The sequence below is a fragment of the Peromyscus leucopus genome, chromosome 3, assembly GCF_004664715.2.
Source record: "Peromyscus leucopus breed LL Stock chromosome 3, UCI_PerLeu_2.1, whole genome shotgun sequence".
Lineage (NCBI taxonomy): Eukaryota > Metazoa > Chordata > Mammalia > Rodentia > Cricetidae > Peromyscus > Peromyscus leucopus.
Window position 1 is genome coordinate 54814094 of NC_051065.1, and position 26053 is coordinate 54840146.

The 26053-nt window shown below is 38.6% G+C and overlaps 1 protein-coding gene across 3 annotated transcripts in view; it reads right to left on the reverse strand.

Annotated features, from left to right (window-relative positions):
* Exoc4 (exocyst complex component 4) overlaps positions 1-26053 on the reverse strand; it is a 754883-nt gene that overhangs the window by 716904 nt on the left and 11926 nt on the right. For all 3 annotated transcript variants that reach the window (XM_028866155.2, XM_037203667.1, XM_037203668.1), the window contains exons 2-3: positions 20491-20680; positions 8424-8618 (exon numbers count right to left, since the gene is read on the reverse strand). In XM_028866155.2, coding sequence (XP_028721988.1) covers positions 8424-8618; positions 20491-20680 — 385 coding nt within the window. The remainder of the gene's footprint in view (positions 1-8423; positions 8619-20490; positions 20681-26053) is intronic.

Here is a 26053-nt window from a genome sequence, read left to right on the forward strand (position 1 = left end):
CACTACCATGTTTGTATATTGTTCTTTAGTGGTTAGTATGTGAAGCCATGGGAAAAGCACATTTACAGAGGTTTTCTCTTTTAAAGCTCACAGCAATTCCTAGAGATGAATGCTAGTATCATTCTAACTACGGAAGGAGAAGATGGCACAGAGAAATTAAATAATACACCCAAAGTGCCTCATCTTGAAGGGGAATTTAACTCAGTCAAATGCTTGAGCTTGCTGACATGAGAGCTAAGTCAAGTAATGTTTCATCCTAAAGAAGACAGAAAGAGAACCAAAAGACCTCTTATTTGGTCAATACATAATGTAAACATGTACTGGAATTACATTATACCTCATAGATATGTACAACCATTAGGCTGTTAATAAAATATGTCAAACAAAAAATATCCAAGGAGATCGAGATGCTAGTTACCCACACTGTATAAATATTTCAAATTATCACACTCAATAAAAATATACAATTAAAATAACAAGCTAGTCTTGAGTTCAGGTAACACTCATGTTGACTAAAAAGAAGTGAAAAATTTTTAACCTAGCCCTACTTCAACTTATTACCAACTCAAAATAAGTCTACCTCTAGAATACATTTTGAGATCATAATATACCTTTTCCAACACTCTATTTAAAAACTGAATAACTAACAATAGTTAAAGAACTTACAATGTGCACTGTGATTACTTTAAATCTTTCAATAAACCTCAGAGGTATATAGTATCTTCACTCAAACGTTTAGTAAAGGTAAATGACTGGCCACAGTCATGCCTCTGTTAAGAGTCAAAGCTAAGATTCAAGTCTGGGTCTTACACTGGCACATACAGTTCTCAATACCATCGAACAACTTCGATATGAACTGAAAATACTACAATATTTTTATTACAGGATTCTAGAAAACTACTCAATTAAATAGCTGCCTTACTCTCTTATCTCAGATAGGGTCATATTTTCAAAGTGTAAGTAAAATAACTCCATTACACAATGCTCACAAAAAGGCATCCCAAGATCCTCTGGGGAAAAGACAACTATGTAAATATGTTATTATAATTATCATAATAATCTTCATCTGACTATATAGCTATGGATTCTTTTTGTAAAGGTATAAAAATAAAGACAAAATGATTAAAAAGACATTCAAAATCTCTATAATCTCAGACAGGCTTAGAAATGAAAATTTATTTTAGTCACAAGCCTTGTATGACTGTCAGCTAAAGTGCTTCTAAACGACTCACAGTGGCTTGGTTTCTACTGATTGAATGCAATTATGAATTGACTTCTATGGCTGATAAATCAGAACTTGTGTAAGTGGTTTTCAAAGCGCTCCCTGCAATTTTCATATGATGCAGACTTCTACACACAAATTGTCCCTGGGAAAAAAAAAGTTTATAAAAATATTAACTCTCATGAAATACCTTCCTGGTTACTCATGCCACTGGGAAGAAGCTGCTATTCTCATATTAATAATTGTTTCCAGAATTAATCAGTCATTGTACATTAAAACCAGCAGCTGGAGTGTTTTGAGTGATAATGAAACCTGTAACAAGGCATCTTCAGCCGTCTTTTCAAGACAATAAGGGAATTAAAATTTCAATTTAAATGCAGAGGTTTGAAACACGCTTCACTGGCAAAATTACTTCAATTAATGTGAGTGGAATACAAAGGACAGACTGCAGAAATGTGATGCAGCAACCAGAAATTATGTCATTAATGTGCTTGCATCAACCCAGCACAATTCTGCAAAGGTCTAATTTAAACCATACATATCACAAAGCTACAGGCTACAATATTAATCAAGCTCTGATTTCTGTGTGGCTTCTTGTTAGATCATTTTTAGCTTTTCATAAGCCAACAACAACTGTTTACCTTAAAGAAGGAAACAAAAGGCTGGGCCTATTTGCAGACATTACCTGTCATGACAATTTAATTATTTTGTGCAATATTCTGGTTATCATATCAAAAGAAGAAATAAAATTCCACCTAGAAGCCAAGCCTACAGCCATAAAACAGGTCAAATTTTAAAACAGGAATAGCAGGAGGTGGCAAAAGCCATGGGTCACCACTGATTTATTTACTATGGGTTTATTAACCTATACTGTGGAGGGATCAAATTACTACATATCTGTATCTGCACCTGCCTTAAAATGAAAATGCAAAGTCTTCTGTCAAACAAATCCAAGGAAAGCAGTGGGGCTTGAAAGACTGGATGGTTTTCTCTTTACTTTCCTCTGATGCATTTTAGTGACAATTTCCATTTGGACCCTGCAGATTCCTTAAGTAGATTTTACTTGTAACAGCACGTAATCATGGAGAAAAGAAATGTAATTGTTTTTCATATGAGGTCCAGGAAAAGAGTAGTTGCAGACCTTATACTACTACACTCTTATATACACAAGACTGTTGAAGAATATTTCCAGCCTTTCGCGGACTGAATGGACAAATTGTTGTACATTTGGGTACACCAACTTCTGAATCAAGCACAATTACCTCTTCTATAAAATAGTAATGATAACAGAAACCCATCTATGCCAGCTGTAAGAGTGAAGGGCGTTGATCCATTTCCCATACTCAAAATATCAGCACAAAATAGGTGTATAGTCATATTAGCTCTGTTGAAATTGTTTTTGCTAATTTAAATATTACAAAAGGTTAGAAATCAGATTATCTTGTCCACCAACCTGAGGAAATAAAGCACAGCTCCTGAAAAAGAAATACCTTTAAGAAATGTCATTTCCTCTATGTATTAAAGTCCTTCACATAGTTACCCACTTGGCTAATGATTTGTTAACTCTGACTCTATGAATGTCACTGTGGTAGGAACGGGGCAAAACTGGGTAAGATATAAACCCCACAATCAATGATCTACCACATAAATAAAAACAATTATATGATAATGAAATTCATGTAGCTTACGAAAACATAAAGAAAAGCATGTAGTACCTGAGATACTCAGAAAGCTGAGTAAATATAAGCCAAGTCTAAGAAGATAGGGTTGAAAATCACTCCAGGAAAATATATAGTCAATTAATAAAAATGAAAAATCAAGCCAACAAATGGCTCAACAGATAAAGGCATTTGTTGAAAAACCTGGCAACCTATGTTCCATCTCTGGACATACATGGTAAAAGCAGAGAAATTACTTTTGGAGGCTATCTTCTGATGCACAAAAATAGATTGAGACCTTTATAGAAAACTGCAACCTGTCAAAGTGCAGAAAACTATGTGGAGCCCAGTCCCAACTGATACATCTGCAACACACTTTCTGTACCTAAGGCTCAGGGATCAGAGTGTAAGGGGGAAGAAAGATTTATAAGAGCCAGAGAAACAGGGAAGTTTGCTGTGAGATTGTATCTCCTAGAAATGTCAGAGAAGATACACCCAAGAAGTCTCACCAAGACAGCTACCTAAACAAGACCTAAAGAAAGATGACTCCAACAGACATGCTAACAGAAGGGGGAACTCTCACAGGGCCCTTAACCCTAAGTCAACAAAGGAATATGGACAGTGGGAGAAATTATCCTTCCCAGGGAAAAGCCCCCAATTTGGTTATCCCATAACAAGTGGTCAGCCCTGAAATCATATGCATATGAGTAACATTATAAAGATTGAGCAAGCCGAGCAGTGGTGGTGCACGCCTTTAATCCCAGTGCCAGGTGGATCTCTGTGAGTTCAACACCAGCCTGGTCTACAGAGCGAGATCCAGGATAGGCACCAAAACTACACAGAGAAACCCTGTCTCAAAAAACCAAAATAAATAAATACATAAATATTGTACTGCCATACTTAGGAATACACACACACACACACACACACACACACACACACACACATATGGGAAGGGTTAGAGGGAGAAAAGGGAAGGGGGAACAAGCTATAATTTATTTTAACTTCAAAAACAAAAATTATTTTTAAATGATAAATGTTAAAAAAAGATATATATACCTTATCTTTATATACAGCAAATAACTAGTGACTATAATTAATAAAAAGCTATTATTTTTAAAGTCTCAGAACATAAGTGACACATTAAATTCAATGGAATATATGCAATATTTGTAAGGAATATATTGCTAAATATTATCAAAAGATATAAATGAATAGGCACATGTTCACTGATATGAAGACAAGATTGCTAACACACAAATCCTTAAAGTCAACGAAATTCTTTATATCTTTTTCTGAAATTTGACACACTGATACTAAGTTTACCATGGAAGAAGAGAGGGCAAAGAAGAGTATAAGCAATTTAGAACAAAATGAAGCACCATTTTTACCTCCTTTCAAGATATATTGCAAAGTTACAGTAATTAAAAGGCCATGATTTTTGTATAGGTATAGGCAAGACCAACTGAACAAAATAAAAACTTGGAGATACATACATATGTGAAAATTTGGAATGTGACAAATAGCATTAAAAATCAGTAGGATTCAATAAACACACAGCCAACTGTATACAAAAAGCAAAAGTAAAATTAGATCCTTGGCTCATAGCATAAATAAAAATGGACTTCTGATGGATTAAAGAACAAATAAAAAAATTCTCCTAAAGACAACAGGATAGAAATTTTTACCTAAAATCACATACCTTAAATAAACAATGTTGAGATATTTTGTATTAAAAATGTTATAAGAGAAGCTACAGTGAACAAAGTAAAAAGATAAACACCAACTCAAAAACAATATTTATTACCCATGCAGCCGAAAAAGTATTAGTATCCAAAATACAAAAACAAGTATAAATGGGGGAAAGGAACAATGTGTCTTACACACTGACCTTGTGGGAGAGGGGACTCTTCATCCCCTCCCATCACCCCAAACACAAAGATTTTAACTAGAACTGATGATTACTATAACCATCTGGTTCAGCACAGGTTTTAGACTTCTATTAATTGGTAAAAATAATAATAATAAATAAATAGGTTATTTCCTTCTGAAACTGGATAGATGAAATCTATGGCTTATACTCCTTGCTCTCCCCCATCAAAACACAAACACCCTATTCTATTCCCACATACAGTTAAGACAAGTTGTCCCAGTTTGCTTTCTGTTGCTATGACAAACAAAGCAACTTGGGAAGAAAAGGGTTCATGTTAGCTCACAAGCTACAGTCCATCATCAAAGGAGAGCAAAGCAGGAACTACAGGCAGGAACTTGAAACAGAAACCAATGGAGAAAGGCTTCTCAGAGGCTAGCTCCCTCTAAAATGCTCAGCTGCCTTTCATACAAACCTCAATTTCACCTTCCTGGGAAAGATACTGTGCTGTGGATATCGTTCTGTATAAATAAAACACTGATTGGCCAGTGGCCAGGCAGGAAGTATAGGCGGGACAAGCAGAGAAGAGAATTCTGGGAAGCGGAAGGCTGAGGAAGGGAGACACTGCCAGCCGCGGCCATGACAAGCAGCATGTGAAGACACTGGTAAGCCACGAGCCACGGCAAGGTATAGATTTATAGAAATGGATTAATATAAGATATAAGAACAGTTAGCAGGAAGCCTGCCATGGCCAAACAGTCTGTAAGCAGTATAAGTCTCTGTGTGTACTTGGTTGGGTCTGAGCCGCTGCGGGACTAGCAGGTTAGAGAGATTTGTCCTGACTGTGGGCCAGGCAGGACCAGAAAAACTCTAGCTACAATACTGCCCACTGCGGAACAGACCCACCTACATCAAATAGCAATAAGAATATGCCTCACACACATAACCTGATCAAGCCATTCTTCATCTGAGGTTCTCTCTTACAGGTCACTCCATGTTTGTGTCAAGTTGACACCAGTCTAGAGAAGAACAACGAAGACATGCAGAGAGAACACAGAGGTGGCTTTCCAAGTATGCCTCTGCCCTTTTAACAGATTGTTTACATGGGTCCACTTTTTTTACCCTAATGTTGCCCAAAGAGCCATGTGTTAGAGTGTGGTCCCTAGTCTGCAGCACTATTGAGAGATGGTGGAACCTTGAGGAGGTAGTACCCTATGGAAGTTAGGCCATTGGAAGCAAAACTTTAAAGGACCCCAGTCCCTTCCTGTGGGAGCCCGTTCTCAGGTGCCTCGTGGCTTTACCCAGCAGGTCTGCATAGAGGATGATCAGGACCACGGGCCTGAGTGCAGGTGTCTGAGATGGTCTACACTTGGCTGTGCTGGGGGAGGAGGTCTTTTGCTCCACCCCTTGGCGTCTCTATAAAAACCCTGGGGCAGAGACAGTAGGGGCCTGTTGGAAAAGGTTCCAGGCCCTCTCGAGGCTATCCTTTATTTTCTATCTGTTTATCTCCATGATATTCTCCACTATAAATCCTTCTATCTAATATTTCCTGCTGCTCACACTCAAGAAAACTCTGGGGAGCTGTGGGGTTGGTGGGTAAACACCCCACACCTTCCCGTCTCTTTTTATTTTCTGGTCACTATGAAGTGAGTAACCTCCTCTGCCACATGCTCCAAAGATGGTGAATTGCATTTTCCAAGCAACCATGAACTGAAACTTCTTAAACTATAAACCAAAATAAACCTGATCCTTCTCATGGGCTGATTTATTTCAGGTGTTTGTTACATCAAGGAAAAAGTATAGTTTAATTTCTGTAACTTACAACAAAGATTTGATGAAGTTATTTAATTAAGAAAGATCTGAGCAAAAATTAGTTAAGGAAAGGTTGGTACTCATTTAAGCCTTTAAATAAATAAATTAGCCCATAAGTAATAGGGCTATAAAAGAATATTCTGAAATCCTCAAATGAACATAATTAACCTAAATAAACCCTACCAATCCATTCTAATACATGCCATTGAGTCAAGAGCAGACGCATACCAAAACAGTGACTCAATAAGAAAAGCAGCTAGGTATTATGTTCCACAAACACATATAAGCTTATCTATTCAAATTGCTATATCTTGATAATTCAGCAAAAATATATCTAAATCAACACTAACACTGAAAAGTAATTTTTGGCTGCTGGACAGCCCAGTGGTTATGAACTATGATGTCACTATGGTAAGATGTTGGAAATAAGCTGGGCCTGGCTGTGCAGGGCTGTGATCCTGGCTGATCACAAGTCTAAAGCAAGAAGACTACAAATCCAAGGCCCACTCAGGGAGTCTGAGACAACCTTGACAAGTGAGTAAGAGCCTGTCTCAAAAAACTGAAATAAATGCCAGGCATGGTGGCACAGGCCTTTAATCCCAGCACTTGGGAGACAGAGGCAGGTGGAACTCTGTGAGGTAAAAGGCAGCCTTGGTCTACAGAGTTCCAGGACAGCTAGGGCTATGCAGAAAAACCCTGTCTTGGGGGAGAAAAAATGAAATAGAAAAAGGGCTGAAGACACAGATTAGTAGTAGAGGGCAGAATGCTTACCAATCATGTGCAAGGCCCTACATTCAATGACAAATACCAAAAAAAAAAAAAAAAAAAAGCACCAATAACCACACACAGAAAGAAAAAAAAAAAAACCCTAATTCTTCTACTATACCAAGACTCCTTTACTACACCAATACTCCTTGTACTGTTAAAACTGATGATTCATTTGACTTATAACCAATATGTGATAAAATAATATGCCACTTCTCACCCTTTGGTAACCAAATTCCTTAATACTCCTTGGAGCAAAATTCTTAATAGAAGTGAATGAATTATTTCATCAGTGTCCCCACCAAGTCCACCAGTGTTTTCATGAATGTAATTTATAAAAAAAAAAAAAAAAAAAAAAAAAAAAGAACTTGCCCCCATGGTAGAAAATAGAAAACTTCAAATCCAGCACAGCTGATGTTGACAGCCTCTGTGGACAGCTACAGAGATCAAAGTGGATATGGATCTGTGTACATGAGCAAGAAGACAGGACAGCCATCCAGAAAAGCCACCTGCCCTGGAAAAGTCAGGACCAAGAGGGAGCAAAGTCTGGCTTGACATTCACCACAGATTGCACCCTCTAGGAACTTCCATTAATTCAAAAGGTATCAGAACACCATGGACTGAAACAGTAAAGGCCAGGTCACAGAGCACTCCAGCTCTGTAAAGTTACTTCTAAAATTAGTATCAAAGAAGTCATGTTCTTTCCTACCAGGTGAAAGGAACAAAACAAAGCTATAACCAATCCAAAAATGACTTCAAAACCTTTAGAGAACACCTAACTTTACAAATCTTCAGGTCTCTGTCACATAGATTTCATCCTCTAAAATGAGATTCATGATCTTCCTCTGAAGCTAAAAAAGCAATCTCTTATTATCATTTCAACAGGATTTTAGTACTGATTCCTTTCCGCTACATTTTTTGCCTGTTCAACGAGCAGAAAATATATAAATAATAACCATCTAACTTTTCAAACACTATATAGGAAGAGAACTAGCTAGGGTTCCCCTTCCAGGGCTTGAGAATCCCAAGAGCTGTTTGTACCATACTATATGCAGAGAGAGGAGAACTTTGATATCTTGGCACAGGCTGCTCTTACCAGCATGTCAGTGGCACTAAGGTAGTGCTTGCTGGCCATGCACTGTTCCAGTTTTTGAGGCACTTGCTTTATGTTCTCAATTTCGTCCAGCAGGTTCAGGACATGCTTATGCTCGATTCCTTCAATCCATAGTTTACGAAGTTCATCCCGTTTGCAGTGCAACAGCATCTTGCAGGAAAGTAGATTCTCTTTTACCTACAACAAAACATATTTGATCTTCAGTCACTTCAAAATCTTGCCAGCCTAAACCACTAACCTGGTTAGTATTCCCTATTGGTCCTGTGTATGTAACAGTTCCTAATTCCCTCCCACTTATTCCCTTTAGTTGGTCCCCCTGCTAAATTCTAATCCTGATTCTGATCACTTGGGTGCATCACTACCTCTCTGTGTTTTTATTTTTTTTCCCATGAAAACTACTTCTAGCATACTTTTGAGTGAATCTAGAAATAATTATAGTGGATATTAGACACTCTGGAAATATGAAGTACCTTATTAATGTGGATCCACCTAAAGAGAGGAATGATCAGTATGAGAGTCCAGCTGTAGTATTCCTTCCCAATTCCCCTGCAGCTGAAGGCCACATGGCCCATGCTTACAGCTCTGGAACTCCAGCCAAAGTTTATGACCAAGGATCTCAGTGCTCTTCCCAAATAACCATAATAAAATTAAGCCCATCATTGAAAAAAATAAACACATGGAGAGATAATCTCAAAGACACATGACAGATTTTTTTGCCTCCTATTTTAAGCATCACTTAATAAACTGATATTAAATAGACAATCTCCAGCATTCTATATACCTGTACATTCTAACTGCTGCACATGCAAAATTTAATTAAAGGTAGAGAAGTTTTACAATAAAAGGGATTGGGAGATGAACAGTAATCACAATCACATCATAAAACTAAGGTTCTATTTTCAACCCTATAAAATTTTCAATGTTTAAAACATGGAAAAGGGGCCGGGCGGTGGTGGCGCACGCCTTTAATCCCAGCACTCGGGAGGCAGAGGCAGGTGGATCTTTGTGGGTTCGAGGCCAGCCTGGTCTACAGAGCGAGATCCAGGAAAGGAGCAAAGCTACACAGAGAAACCCTGTCTCGAAAAAAAAAAAAAAGTAAAAAAACATGGAAAAGGAATTTTTAAAAAATGATAAGGTCTCATGTAGCTCAGGCTGGCTCAAACCCACCGGCTTTGACCTGGTGATACGACTGCCTCCTTCTCCCAAGCACTAGGACTTTAGCCATGTGCTGCTATGCTTGTTTTTTTTTTGTTGTTGTTGTTGTTTTGTTTTGTTTTTTTTTGAGGGGGAGGATTTTTAAATTCTCTACATATCACATTACTGCTTTCAAACAGTGTTGACAGTGCTAGCATATGCTTCTATGTAGAGCTCACATTTGTTTAGTTTTGTCTCTATTTCCCCTAATAGAGTGCAACTCCAGTACAGGCTTAGTGCATCCTGACAGCCATGTATACCTACATACATGATCCAAACTGCCAACAGTATGAGGCATACCCATCACCCTAGAGAGTCTGTGTGTCCGTTTCTCCTGAAAACCTGTATTCCTCTTCAATGAGAATATTGAGGGTGAACATACTATTGAGACTGTGCTTTTGATTACTGTAAAATGAAATTTCAATATTTGTCTAACAAGCATGGAAAAGGTGAAGATAGTCTGTTAGGGTCAGAAGGTCTCTTGAGAAAACAACTAATCTGATTTAATAATTTCATAACATCTAAGTCAGCTTTCTATAGAATGCTCATGTAAAAAAAGTAGTCATGGATAAGAGGAATCTGTGATGTCTTTTGAGAAGCATGATGGTATGACTCCATGGAGGGGGTAGAGAAAATCTGACAGAGATGGTTCTAGTTCTCCCCATTACTTCTTGCAATTCCACCATGGTAAAAGCAAAGAGATTCTTTATAAACATGACATCAAGAAAAAAAAAAAAACAGAGGAGGGAAGAACAAACAGAAAATCACAGTACAATTGTAGAAGCTAGCCAGAAGGTGAATGGTGGAAGTTAGCAGACCATAGAAGCCTGAGTGCCTCAGCCTGGAGTGGGTCTGGCTGCACTGAAGGGCAGCAGCAGAACATAGAAAGCCTAACTAAAGAATTCAGACTCCCCACAGGGATATCTTGAGGACCAGCATCAAGCCACACAGACAGGTAAGTCCTTCTGCCGGCAATTGCAAAATCTGGACAATTGGAAAGAATATGGGTCAAGGAATGGTAGGTATGGCTGAAGGCAGGGTGAGAAGTGCCAAACAAAAACAAGAGGACGTAGTCAAAGGGGAGTCTATTAGCCAGCATGATCCTTAGGGCCCCTAGGCCCAATGAATAAACTCCAATAACCTCTCAGCACCAACCAGGGAAAGGAAGGGCATTCCCTCTGGGAAAGTGATCTGGTTCAAGTTTCAAGGCATATGACTTTTCACTGAAGAAACTGAGAGTCCTACATATAAAAAGCCCTCAATTTGCTCTAAGCTTCCAATCAGCTCCCTTGCATACAAATGGCAGCCAAGAATCATCAGACAACCAAGGAAAATCCATAGGAAGGACTGACAAGTCAAGTCTTTTGAGCATGAACATAAGGCATGAACTGAACAGTAGTTTTAAAAAAGAAAAGGATTGACAAGCATCAAAATGAAAAGAAGGGACTAGTAAAAGAGAAAGTACACAGAAAATCATTTTTAACTATAGTTAACATACTTATTGAAAAATAAGAAAAGCTAATACATCAAAGAAACAAAACAGCACATGACAATTTTGGAAAATGAAAAATTCTTAGAAATTTAAAAAATGATGTAAAATTGATAATGAATAAAAAAGTTAAGATGTTCCTTCCAAGTGTGTGGGTGCATGTGGATGCACAAGATTTTTAAAAATTAGAAATTGATCTGGAATTCAATAGTTACTAAAGAAGAATCCTGAAGGAAAAAAATTATTTTCATAATATATCAGAGAAAAATATTAATGAAATTTTAACAAATAAAAATTCCTAGTGCAAACTATTTCTCAAACTGAAAAAGCAAACGAAGCAGTGAAGACAACAGAATGGGAAGAGGCGGTGTCAAGAGGACCAAGACCTTGATGGCAGTCTGGCCTTCTTTGAAACCCTTCTTAGAGGGAGAGGGAGAAGGGAGTAACACAGGAAAGGGAAGGGGACAGGAGGAAAGAGCTAGAAAATGAGAGGGAAGGAGCAATAGACAGCCGAGAAAGTGAGAGCAAGAAGTGGTGGGTACAAAATGAAGATCTAAAAGCTTTTGAAAGAATACATCAGGGTCTATACAAAAGTTGGTGAAGTAGACAAAAGGACACTCTCTCTTCAGAATCTGAGAGAGAATTACTTCCCAGAAAAGCTATCAATTGAACATGAAGAAAGAATGGTGACATTTTCAGACATGCAAATGCTCACAAAATAAACACTGCATGGACAGAATCAGCAAACTTCTGAGAAATGCTGCTCCATCTATACAAGAGCACAGATGAAATGGGCAAAGGGGGATTTCCTACACAGAAGAAAGCTACAGGGCCAATCTCATCACCCCAGGGAGAACAATGGTGGCAACAAACTGCACATGGAAACACAGCCATGCAATGGCTCAGGTGTGACTATTTGCGTGATTACAATAAAGAGGCACAGAGAGGTTAACCAAAAAAGGAATATCTATTGTTTTTAGAGAAGAGGAAGGAAGAAGGTGTGATGGTCAGAAGAGGGAAGGACTAAATCGAGCTCCCTATGTGGCAAGAAGTCAATCTACAGCTTCTGAAACAGAAAACTCAAGAACAGTATGAGCTCACTACCAGATATGCAAATGTTCGAGAAGGGAGAACTCCAGCAGTACAAGTCCCAGCTTTTACATGGACTTGGGACCTGGCAAGAATGAGGTCAGGGAAGACAATTTTTATCGTTATTTCTGGTTTAGACTTAAATATCTCTCAAGGTCATTCATAAATTCCCTTGTATTCTTGATCTAAGTAGTTGTTGTTAATCTCATTACATTTTACAAATCTGTTAGAATTTGATTTCAGATATTCTCCTATGACTTTAATTCTACAATTTTAGTCTTTCCCATGAAAGTAGGTAAAAATAAATTTTATCAGAACACTCAACTAGGCTCTTGACCAAGGGTGGGGGACAAATTTACAAAGTGTCAGTCAAGCGTAGCAAATTCCTGCATGGTGAGAAAAAAACATTATGGAATTTCATGGTAGCATATACACATACAATCAGAGCACTTCCCACTTTTGCTCACTACATAGAAACTAAAGTAAAAATAAGGTATAATAGTAGCAAACACACTGGCATTGGGTCATACATAAAGTGAACATCACTAAGATTATTCCCTAAACTGGACTAACAAGGTAGAGGACATAAGAAAGTACTTTTTCTTATTACCTGGCTTAGTTTAGGGTTTCTATTTCTGTGAAGAGACACCATGAGCACAGCAACTCTTATAAAAGGAAACATTTAATTGGGTGGCTTACAGTTTCAGAGCTTTAGTTCATTATCATCATAGTGTAACGTGGCGGCATGCAGGCAGACATGGTGCTGGAGAGGGAGCTGAGAATGGAGAAGGAGCTACATCTTTCAAGCAACAGAACAGAACAATCTCACTAAGTGAAGCTTGAGCAAAGGAGACCTCAAAGCCCACCTCCACGGTGACATACTTCCTTCAACAAGGTCAAATATCCTAATAGTGCCACTCCCTATGAGGGTCATTTTCTTTCAGCACACCACATTACCAAGCTGTCCTGAGTCTTTTATTTTTTGATTAGAAAAATCATAAAAAATGGGAAAGGGAGTCAATCAGCAACAAAAAAGAAAAACATGAAGAATATCAAAATTGTGTGCTGAGAAAAGAAGCCACTTGTAATAAGGACATGTGTATGAGTTCCCCAGCAGGCAAATCTAATCCAGTGACAGATTTTCTATCAGTAGTTGTGCACAGCAGGATGTGGATGAGAACTGATTATAAGAAGCAGAAGATCACATGTGACAATGCACATTGTATAATGTAAGTATTAGGAAAGCTGAGGCAGGAGGTGCCTAAGTTTGAAACCAGCCTGGACTACAACAGCCAAGCTTGAAGTTAGCCTAGGCTACATAGCAGGAATGAATTCTCTGACACAATAGTAACAAATTGAAATATATAAACACCAAATGTACTGACATGTAATATCAAAATACATGCATATTACTGCGTGAAAATTAAATATCAATAAAGATGGGGAATAAACCATTGAAGGATATAATATAAAGCCAAGGTAGAGACATACCTGTAATCCCAGCATTCAGGAGGCAGAAGCAGGCAGATCTCTATGAGGTCAAGACCAGTCTGATCTACATAATGAGTTCTAGGACAGCCAGGGCTATACAGACAGACAGGGCTGTCTCAAAAAAAAAATAATAATAAAGAAAGAAATAATAAAAGACAAGAAGAGAGGGAGGGAAGGAGGGAAGGAGGAAGGGAGAGAAGAAAAGAGAAAAAAGAAAAGAATATGGAGGTTCCTGATAAAAAATAAATAAATAAAACAACAGTACAATGTGAACTAAGACTCCCACTACTGGGCATTTAGATAGCTTCCAACTCATGATGGCAACTTCATAATGACATAAAAGTGAAACATATTCAATAGGAGCATTCCCACAAATTGTGATCATTTTTCAGGTTAGTATTATGTTGTATGATGCCCTATAAGAATGCTGGGCAGCAGCAGCAAGCTACAGCTCCCAGAGAGCCACACACTACAGGAGAGTAAACAAAGAACCCTCCACAATGCACTATACGCAAGTTGAGAGTTCGATGGACAAGATATGTTAAATGTACTTGTATTTGTGGCATTTTCAATTATGATAGGAGTACTATCATATTTATGGTTAGATATAATCCAACCATAAATCAAGGAACATCTGTATATCTAAAAGAAACGAAATCAGTATGTCAAGGAGACATCTACACTGCCATGTTCATACAGTGTTACTCACAAAAACTTAGACACAGCATCAATGTACGTGTCCAACAGACAAATGGATAAAGATAATAACGCACATATGCACAGCATTTATCCTTTAAAAAAATATATGACACATCTTCTAAAAGGAAGGAAATCCTGACATTTGCAACAACATGGATAAAACTGGAAGACATCATGCTGAGAGAAAGAAGCCAAGCATACAAAGACAATAACACACAAACTCACTTATATGTGACAATTTTTAAAAGTCAAACTCAGAAGAGAAGAAAATGATGGTTATCAGAGTATGAGACTGAAGAGATGTTAGCCACAGGATACAAATGCTTAATTAGATAAGAAGAGCAAATTCAAGAGATCTGTTGTACAACATGCTGACTGAAGTTAATAGCAATGTGTTTTATACTTGAAAATTGCTAGAGATACTGTAAGTGGTTTTAATACAGAGAAATGGTATCTATGTAAGGTGATGTACATATTAACTTGATGTCACCATTCCACAATGTGTTCATATTCCAAAATACCATCGTACATCCATAAATGTGCATACTTTCATTTGTCAATTAATAAATTTAAACAAGGCCTTTTTAATTAAGGATATGAAACAGAGACTCTGTAAAGAAAGTACCAAACTCACATAAACATTTATTTCTCAAATCCATGTTCTACTTTTATAAATATGATGACAGTATTCTCATTCTGTTATGTTTAATTATAGGGATAATTAATATTGAAAAATTATATTATACTGTTTCATTCATAAACAAATCCATGGAAAGTCAAGTTGTTAAAATCATGTCATCATGCTTTGCCTCCTTGGGATTACAGTAACTTGACATTTGCTTCAAATCCTGTGTTCAGCAGCACCAACAACTCCAGGCTCAATATACAGAACTGTAAGTCACTCTAGTTAGAGACCAGAAAACAACAAAGGCAGGGCTCAAGAGGCTACTGAAAAAAAGAAATGTGAGATGATACAGGTGGCAGAGAAGTAGCAATTTTTGTAACCCAACATTGGGACAAACAAAGAAATGAGGAAAACTAACTCAGGCTTTAAGAAAATACAAATCTGCCTCAGCTTTTGTAAAAGGAATCCAGAGACACACTTAGAGGGACTGATACATAGCTGCCCAGGAAAACACAAGAAGGCCATAATCTTCAAGACAAAAAAGCAAAAAAGTGCTGAATTCAAATCAAGAGAAATAAAGAGGGAAAATTCCTCTGAGTGTGCTAACACCCATAATAAAGCACAGCATATGTGCAAGCATCTTAGGACACCTGTGGGCCAGAAGGAACCTGAGAAGCTCCCTCTTGAGCAAGAAATGGTCACTAAAAATTAATATATCAATATCACTTAGTTTACAAATACAAAATATTGTTCTATTCCTTTTGTGGCAATGGAAGTAAATCTACATCTAAGTGCTTTCATACACATGTGCCTATGAGAAGGGCCCAGCTGGTTTGTCCTATAGAGTTTATAGAAAGTTCATAGAAAGAATAAACTTGAGAAACAACAGTCATGTTTAAATTAGCCTCACATTTTTATTTTCCATATTTCCCCTTCAGTTTTTTTTTTTTTTTTTTAAACTTTCATTTTCAGGTTTTAAATTCTCTGAAAATATCCCCTCAACTCATTCCAAGGGCAATACGTTCAGCTACTGGATGCAGACACAGATTAAGAAACCCTTGAACTTTATGAAAAGACTATCTTGTGGTTCCTACAACTCCAATAACATACTTAAGACTGCTGTTCTGCATTTAAATTACAGCTCTTGTTACTGGCCAATGTCCATTTCTGGAAACCTGAGGCTTTCTTCCCTTTCTCATACAAATAGTTAAAAATTTTCACTAACATTTAGGTTGTAAATAACATCTTACAAAAACCACGCTGTTCTTCTATGACATTCTTTGTATTAATTAAGGCTATTCTTCATCCTAATTCTACCTTTCAAGGTATACTCTCATATAAAAGCCAAAAAGTCATTTTGGGTAAATGTTAAGTAATGAACGTTGCATTCCTGAATAATGGAGCCCCTAAGAACATCACTTGAATAATTACTCATAGTTATAGGCAAGAAAAGCAGGTTTTTAGTATGGGATCTAATACCAAGAAAACAGCCAATAACATGTGAAATGTTGTGTCTGTATGTATACAAGAAAGGCAAGTGTATGTTCAGCTCTGCCTACCCTTCTTCTATGATAGGCATCGGACTGACTACTGCTATGGAATAATCCTTCTGCACACTGTGAAGATTTGTCACTGTGATTGGTTTAATAAAGAAACTGACTGGCCAATAGCTGAACAAGATAAAGTTAGGCAGGAAAGCCAACTATCCAATGCTGGGAAGGAGAAGGGCGGAGTCAAGAGAGATGCCAGCCAGTCACTGAGGAAGCAGGACATGTAGAAAATGAGGTAACAAGCCATGAGCCACGTAGCAAAGCATAGATATGAAATATAGGTTAATTTAAACCTAAAGTAAAGTAACTGTAAGAGTTAGCTAGTAACAGGCCTGAGCTATCGGCCAAGCATTTGTAATTAATATTAAGCCTCTGAGTGATTATTTGAGAGCAGCAGGACAAAAAACTCAGCCTACAGATTACTTAATATGTTTGAATGTTTGAAGAAATCTGCACTGAACTCACCTCATCTCCCCTTCATACCATAGAGAAACATCAATAAGTGTGGCAATGTATGATACAAGTCTTCAATCTGTATCAATTACACCCATCAATGTCAATGCCATTTTAACAGTCACCTTAAGACTAGCAGAACCCATGGATTGTGAGGTACCTTGTTTTGGCCAGTTTTACAGTGTATTCAACAATAATAGGATCACTCAAGAATTCTGTTTATTATCCACATTACTTGACCTGATTGATCATATATGGTATTTCATTTACAATGATTATTTTTTAATCTATAAAAAACTTCCAAATGGACATGGCCAATGTAAAATTTTCAAACCACTTGAGAAGAAAGTCAAACCCATGAATCATCATGTACTTATCCTGAAGGACATAGATTCTAACAATATAATCTAAATGGATATATGGAATGATGTCAAAATGAGAAGTCATGCATAAATAAGAGCACATCTTTATCTGACTTGTCCCACCTTAAAATATATTCCTACATCATCAGGTACAGTATGACTTTAAATGTTAGTCACATTTTGTTGTTCCCATGTTTAAAACCTTACTGCTTCTAAAAGGCTAAAGTTATGCATAGTACACATTGCAAAATCATTATATACATGAGCCAAGTATAGCTGAGTACATTCATTAACACTGGAGTTCTTCTAATGACTTGCCAGACCCTATGGCACCAAGTCCCCTTTGCCACCCCTCACACACCAGGTTCTTTCATTTGTCTCATGTCACTCTCCTGGCTCCTTACTTTGCTCTCATCTCACTAGTCCTCTTGTTGCTTCAGGATCATTGCATCTGCTATCCCTCCTTCCTCAAAGTCCCCTTACAGACTCTCCTCATCCTCTGCAGATACTAGCCTCCTCTTTGTTAAAAGAGCAAAGTCCTAGTCATTTCTTTGCTTGTTTTTTTTCTTTTCTAAACATCATGTGGTCTGCTCATTCTGATTAGAATGTAAACTAAAACTTAACTCTCTGGACAGAAGTCTTTTACTTCTGTACTCCAGAGCCTAGAAAAACAATCTCTACACAATGCAGATACTCAAGATAAAGAGACTAAACAAAAGCTGGAATAATCTATTTGTTTCTACCTATCCTCATGTAAGCTCCATGAGGACAGGGACTGGTGTCTTCCACTTTTTATGTCCACTAGCACCTAAAACAGAACCGAGACCATGGCTGGCACTTGAGATATATTAATGGACTCAATTGTCTTTCCATTCCTTTGCTAGAGAACAGAAAGGAAACTTCACATCAGATCTGAGTATTCTCAACTTCTGTGTGGCTCTAGAATAATGCAGTTTGATGATGGCTGACTCATCCCATTTTCGCCTGAGAAAATATAAACCTATACTTGGTATATAAACTGAAGTGCAGGTTAAAAAAAAAAAACAAAAACAAAAACAAAAAAGACATGGAAAGATAAGTAGGGAAATATTACTGCTCCTTTGGTCATTAAAAAAAAAAGCTTACAGTACACAATTATCAAAATATAGAATACAAACAAATTTACTTTCATTTTCCAGCATTTCTCCTATCTTATTAATCAAGTGTTTTTTGAAAGCTTTAACCCTGCACTTCTTGTCCAAATACTGCACTAATCCCTAACACTGAATCAGGAGACATTTACTTCCTTGGCAAACTGGAATAACAAAGGCTTCTTCTGTTTTCTTTCTTTTGCTCTGACTTTAGTATACTGAAAGTGAGAATGGTAAATACAATAGAGCGTGGCGTCTAGAACAAATGAAAGAGCCTCAAGATGAGATCCTTGTTTCAGCACCAAGACCAGCAGACACATTCTGTTGGCAGCAATGATGCTATTGTCTGGATGTTGAGTGGCAAGAGCAGAGTAATCACTGCTGACACCTCCCTGGAGATTAAGACAAAGTCCTTCCTGTCAACCAAACTAATCAGAGATCTCTCACCCTTCCTGTGATTACCCAAGGAAAGCCAGAAGGTCAGCAGTGTTAGACATTCATTTCCTGGCCTCCCTTGAGCTTACTATACAGGGTCAATATGGACTAGAGTTTGTTTTACATAAGACCAATTCATCTATAGCTTCGTCCAGTTTCAAGATAAATCCATAGGAGGGAACTACCACATTTAAAGGCTAAAATTATAGACTTTCTTTCAAAATTGGCCAGTTCTTTGTAAAATACAAAGAGACTGCTTCATAAAAGACTAAGAGCTTACTGGTTCCAGAGCTGGACTCTAAGATTAGAGGCTGAAACTCACATCCATAGTGTCTGAGAAGTATGACTTATGCACTGCTTACAAAATCATAATCAAAGGTCAAAGGACAAGAAAGAATGTAACAACACCATAAGCACAGCTGTTCCTGAGCAGGAACAAGCTAGGGAGTCCTCTACATCTCACAGCCCAGATAGCAAACTCCAAGCCACAGTCTCTGCACAGTGCATAATCTCTCAAAGGTCCTTGAAGGGCAGTTGCCAAAAAGGGGGCCAAGCATTTTGCTCTGCAGTCCTCACCCCAATATTACATAAGCAGAGATCTCTAGCCCTCTTGGTATTTGGCATGTTGGGGTTCTGTAATGCCTCATATTTATTTTTTAAAGGTGAAAGGCGCTACTTGAAAAATTACTGAAGAAAAATTACTGAAGAAAATATGCCAGTAAAGGCTTTAGAGTCAGGGAGCCTTGAGTTCACATTCTAAATATGTTGAGATAACAGAAGCAATGATACCTGGCAACAAAAAAAGTCAGTGTTCAATACAATAGCAATTACTGTTACTTATCAAAGAACAGTACAAAAAAGTACTAAAGGAGTGATCTTTCAAATACACAGTCTAGGGGCTCAGGAAATGGCTCAGTGCTCAGTACCCGTTGCACAAGCATGACAACCTGACTTCAGATCTCTAGCAGCCACAAAAGAGCTAGGCATGGTAGCACATGCCAGTAGCCCTGGTGCCAGATGGAGAAAGACAAGTAAAGCCATGAAGTTTGCTGGGAGGCCAGTCTAGCTGAATCAGGGAGCTTCAGATACAGTGAGATCTAGTCTCAAAAAAAAAAAAAAAAGAAGAAGTAGAAAGTAATACAGGAAGATACCCAATGCTGACCTCTGGCCTCCATACACAGACCCACAGATACATACACACACATGTACACCTATACACATATGTGCATGCATGCAAACACACCATACACAATTTAAAAAATATGTAGCTAAGACCTACAAAAATATGATCTGATGGTATGGAGTTTTTTTGTTTTTTGTTTTTAGTAGATCATCCCTTTGACCAAATATAAAAGCATCTCTTAGAAACTCACTTTGTCCTTTAGGCACTAAAGGCAGAGTACCCAGAAAACAACAGCTTCTCAAAATTCCAGAAACTGTCTTTATGAATCACTGGTCAAGGACCATTAGGCACACAAACCACACCTGTAAGGGAAAGTGACCACTGCCAGACAGGAAGAAAGAAGGCTCACCTGCTTGATTTTATTCCTTGAGTTAGTGATGCGCTCTGTGATGCTCTGGTAAGTGCGAATGGCTGTTGTCAATTCTGTGTAGTGTTGAACGATCAATTCATCCAGGTCACGGTCACACTTCTCATAGGCTTCTTCAAGGCGGCCTTTCTCATTTTCTCTGTCTTCAACATCATCACTGGTAGACAGAGTCCTAGTGAAGACAGAAATTATAAAGCTGTGTCACACTTCAAAGCAACAATCAGAAGAACAGTATCCAGTCAATACACTAGCACATTCATACTTCAAACAAGAAAATGACATGAATTACCAGAAAATACAAAATAACCTTCAAGGTCGACTCCAACACCCACCTAAGTACATGCATAGGTTGCATAGCCACAGAGCCCACCCTTCATCTATTCTCTTGACCCCTGAAATTATTTTACTCAGACAGCGATGGGCATGGATATGGAGGGAAGCAGGGCGGCTCTTGATTTATAAGAATCATGGTAATTCCTAAGAGCAACTTCGGCTAACAAAACCTACAGAACATCTAGAGAAAGGTCCCTTCTCCAGCCCAGGACACTGACACATAGAGCTGAGATTCCAATTCACTTCTGTCATCTATGGAAGCAAAAGGCATAGCAAATGCTACTGCAGCTGTGTCCATGGGCGACATGAAGGAGCCATCCCTGAAGCTACCCTCCCCTCAAGACTTCTTGTTAGGGGAGATAATAAACATCATTGTTTAAGTCACTCTGGATGGTATTTCAGTCATACGTGGCTGAAATACACTAAGGGATAAAATTTCTCTCACCAAGGAACCACCTTCTAAAAGCTCACTCTCGAATGGCCTGAAATTGGAACAGAGCACCCAGCAGCCTGGGGATAAGGTCATGTTAATTCTAAAATCTGTTACAACAGCAATAACGTAAGCTGCACTACAAGACAGTGCCTGCATTCACTATTCTTCAAACAGCACCAACAAGATTGATAGGAATCAACAATAACCAGACAATGAGATAGGTACACTTATTAAAAATCTTTCAATAACTCAGTTTGATACATGGGCCACAGATCTTTGTTTCCTCCATTATCTTTCTTGAATAATTTTTTTTAATTTAGTATTATAATAAAGAAACCTTTTTCTCTTATCTGCTCCCTGTGGTAATTTAGAGTTTCATTAAATTCCCTCAGATTTGTCAGCTTATATAATCAGCCTAGTTTATTTCATTTATCTTTTTTAATTTAGGGAGGGGGATATTTTAGGCTCTCAATGATGGATGCAATCAATTATAAGTCCATCATTAGAACTGCTTTCAGAGATGGTCTGTCAGCAAATCAATCACATATCCACTTCCAGATACTTTCAAGCAAAATACTGTACAACATTCTTCTCCAAACTGTCACTCAGAGCATGGGGGTCTTAATTGATGAGCCACACAATATATAAAACTTCTTTTTCAATTTAGAGGGGAATTCAGGAGGCCTGTCTGTGACTTCAATGTACCTTCCAAAATGAATTCTGTGAATGTGTTAGGGATGCCAAGAGATCAAGTGTTGCATGAAATGAAACACTACTGGGAGCTATGAAGGGCAGTACTGGGCCAGACCCTATTCCCTCATCTGTAAACTCATGCTCCTAAGCCAGTCTATTCCCAAGGTTGTTTCAGGTAGAGAATACACAAGTATTTAACTACTAAAGTAAATCAACTTGGTCTCCAAGGGAGAGCCACAAAAATCACCTTCGATATTTGGTTCCGAGTATCTTAGCATGTGTCTCTGTTGTCTTTATGACATACAACTTTGCTCTTTAAAACTGAAACCTCCCAGGATGTTAATCTAAAGAACAATCAAGAAATGCTTTCAATTGATCAACTGTCCCATTGGTAGGAGTTTCTGGATATTTTACTCCATCACCTGTGCAGCGCTACACAGCATGAGCCTGCCATTTTCCCTGGACCTCTCCCATCCTCCGTCCCCCTCCCATACACACTGCCATTCGTGGAAGGAACATGCCAAACATCTCACACTGTTTACCTTAACTAGTCAGAAGTACCATTAAGGAAACGTCAGGCCCAGGGAGGACACCTTCTCTGGCCTGAGCTGTCACTGCACTGCATTACTGGATCATTAGGAGTTACTCAGGAAAGAGAAGGGTTACTAAAACGAAGATTAGGAGTAAATGGAGTCCACAGGGGATCTTTTCTCCTATTTTCATTTCCAGAGGAAATATTTATATAAGAACTATCCTGTGCCAAGTTTAACTCACACTGAAAGTTCATCCTCTTCTTTTTGATGTAACCTAAGATGGATGAGTTTGTCTTTAGTCAAACACATAAAACTCTAAAATTATAAATTGTTACAGTATTTTTTTTAATTAGTGAAGGGAAAGGCAGTAAAGACAATGAAAATAATAAAGACCTCTAAAATTTAGAGAGGCTTACACATGCAAGAAAACAGCTTTATTTGACTTTTTATTGAATATATGTCCACTCCTGCTGGAGTGGGGCCTGTTGTTATCTTCCAGCCGTTTCCACACTAGAAGTAGCTGAGCTTTGAAGAGATTAATTTGCCCACCTCACACAATGAGAATAAGAGATCCTAGAAGGATGGAAAACCCAAGTCAGTCTGTTTACAGATTAGGTTTTAAACAACTGCAGAGTAATTAAAATCTATCTCCGAACTCTTAACTGCTAAGCTGAGCTCTTTATTCCAGCACACCTACTACCCAGTGTCATGGAAGTTTGCATGTGCTGCCCTGTCAGTGTCAAAGGTGTGGGCTTCTGAAGCCTACTTCCAAACAAAAAAAGATATTAATAGCATGTCATAGGCACAATCATTCTAAACTACATTTTTTTGTTCTTCTCAGGTTTTAGTTTGGAGGGGTTTTTGTCTTTGTTTGTCAAGTGGAATTTAGGCTGGAATTAAAGCTGAGTACACTTGACACCAAAGCCCAGTCTCTTTCTACCATACATATGAATTGCTACTTTTCCTGCCTCAATCCCAAGCTGAGGACTTCACCCTAACCATGTGACAGCTCACCTGTAAGAAAGTACTGGTCAGCTAAAGATGAACATGAACATGAGGCCCTATAGTTTTTTCCTTCTTTTATTTTTGTTGGGTTTTTCTTTTTTCTTTTTCTTTTTTTTTTCCCCCATTGTTGTTGTTGGCAGAGGTAGAGGGGTAGGGAGGAGGGAGGGCTTGAAAGAAGGATTCCCTGTGCAGCTCTGGCTGTCAACTCTCTACAAAGTAGCCTCGAACTCACAGAGATCTGCCTGTCTCTGCCACCTGGGTGCTAGGATTAAAGGCGTGCATCACCACCACTGATTGTTTTGGTTTGGTTTTTGGTTTTTCAAGACAGGGTCTCTCTGGCTAACTCGCTCTGTAGACCAGGATGGCCACGAATACAGAGATCTGCTTGCCTCTGCCCACTAAGTGCTTTGATTAAAGGTGTGTGCCACCAACACCCAACAACAACAACAACAACTTCTTCTTCTTCTTCTTCTTCTTCTTCTTCTTCTTCTTCTTCTTCTTCTTCTTCTTCTTCTTCTTCTTCTTCTTTCTCCTCCTCCTCCTCCTCTTCCTCCTCTTCCTTCCCTTCTCCTCTTCCTCCCTTCCCCTCCCCCCTCCGCCCCTCCTTCTCCTCTCTCTTCCCCCCTCCTCCTCCCTTCCCTCCCTTCTTTTTCTTTTTAAGAAATGCTGCTGGACCTGGCAAAAAGGTTTTAAAAAAGAACAAAAAAAAACCAGAAAGGCAGAAGGAAAGGACAACGATGTAAAGTTGGCACTCCTAGATACATTCAAATTACACAACCACTCTTTAGATTTTGCCCTTATTTCATGTAAACTGTGATTATGATTTACAAACTGGTGCGGAGTTCACACTGGAACACAAAAAGGTAAACTAGATTGCAGTGAAGCTGGACACAGAATTTTTCACTCAGACAGCTCTGGTATTTTACATGATGAATTGCATCTCTAACCAGGACTAATTAATCCCCCAAAAGGAATGTGTTCTACTAACAGGCTAACGGGCCACCAAATCCTTCCAGCAGGAACAAGGATGGCAGACTGTGCCAGTGGATTCACAAGGGACCAGCTCCCAAGGAGTCCCACAGACAAGCATTAAAACATGGAATAAAGATCCAGAGACTGAAAATGGAATTCATTGGTTTCTTTTCTTTCTTTCTTCTTCTTCTTTTTTTAAATAGCAGCTTCAGTCTTTTAGTTGACCAGACAAATGTTGTGAAAGGAAAATAAGCACTCACCATCAGCAATTCCTTCTACAGAGTAATCCTGCTCTCACTTTGGACTTTATAGAGTAATGGAGTCCAGACAGAGACAAGAGCATGAAAGTCAATGCCTTTCTTTTAAAAGATCAAAGGAAGCACAGACAGAAGGGAAATGGAACCTATGAAAATCTGGTTACTCACCAAGACAGCCCATCACTCTCCAAAGCTAGAACTTTCAATCAAAGACAGAGGAAAAGAATGGAAGAAGAAAACAACCAAATCCATGCTGCTGCTGGGAATACACCAAACACTTCTTAGAACACTCAGTAGACATGTCACACAGAGGCATTCAGGGTTTGCAGAAGGAGCTTGGTGGGACAGCACTTGCCCAGTATGTGCAGGGTCCTGGGTTCAGTCCACAACATGCACAAAAGTTGTGCATGCACAAAGCAAGAAAACAAAACCATAAAAAGTATCCTCATAACATCAAACAAATAGTTGTTCTCAAAAGTTAAAACTGAAAACTCAAATAGGACTTTGCAGTGGGACAAGCCAGCATTATCTTCTGATCCCAGACACTTAGAGGCTAAGGCAGGAACATCATGACTTTGAGGTCTGCCTGAGCTACACAATGAGGCCCTGGCTTAGAAACAGAAATCCTTAGTAAGCAAAAACAAGCAGAACTCTGCAACCTCAATGAGGTCCTCAACCTCTCTGGGTGCTTTTCCTTGTAAAACAGGAAAAAGAATAACACCTGACTCTCCAGGACATTTCAAGGACTGAAGAAGTGTGGGAAGGTGCCATGCAAAATATAAAGCAGAATGGAAATGTGGACTCATAGCATTAGAACCAAAATATATCATCTATGAATCCCAACTCTGCTAGAACAAATACTCTCAAGCCTCCCCACCCCAAAGTCCCTATGGACACAGATCAGACCTTTTCTCTAGATTCTCACAGTACCTGGCACATTGTTTAGTAAAAGCTACATAATGAGCAGCAGCAAGATGCAGGATGTGGAAGGTCATGCAGGACGAATGCAGTGGAATGGTCTCACTGGAGGTCATGCATGCTCATAAATCCCTGGAAATGAAAGCAACAGCTCTGGTGGCCCTGCCCAATTCACTGATTCATTCAACAGCATTTACTAGGCACCGTTACTTCCAGGCAGTTCTATGTGGCTAGACACACAGCAGTAACTAACTTAGTCCTCCCTCAAGAAGCTAACATTTCGGTGTGGAGGTGCAGACCGTAAAGTAGGTAAGTGGGGAAGTGCAGGAGGCAGGAGCTGTGGAACAACAGAGACAAAAATGGCCTCCTCCAGCAAGGGCACAAAAAGGAAGCATGTGAAT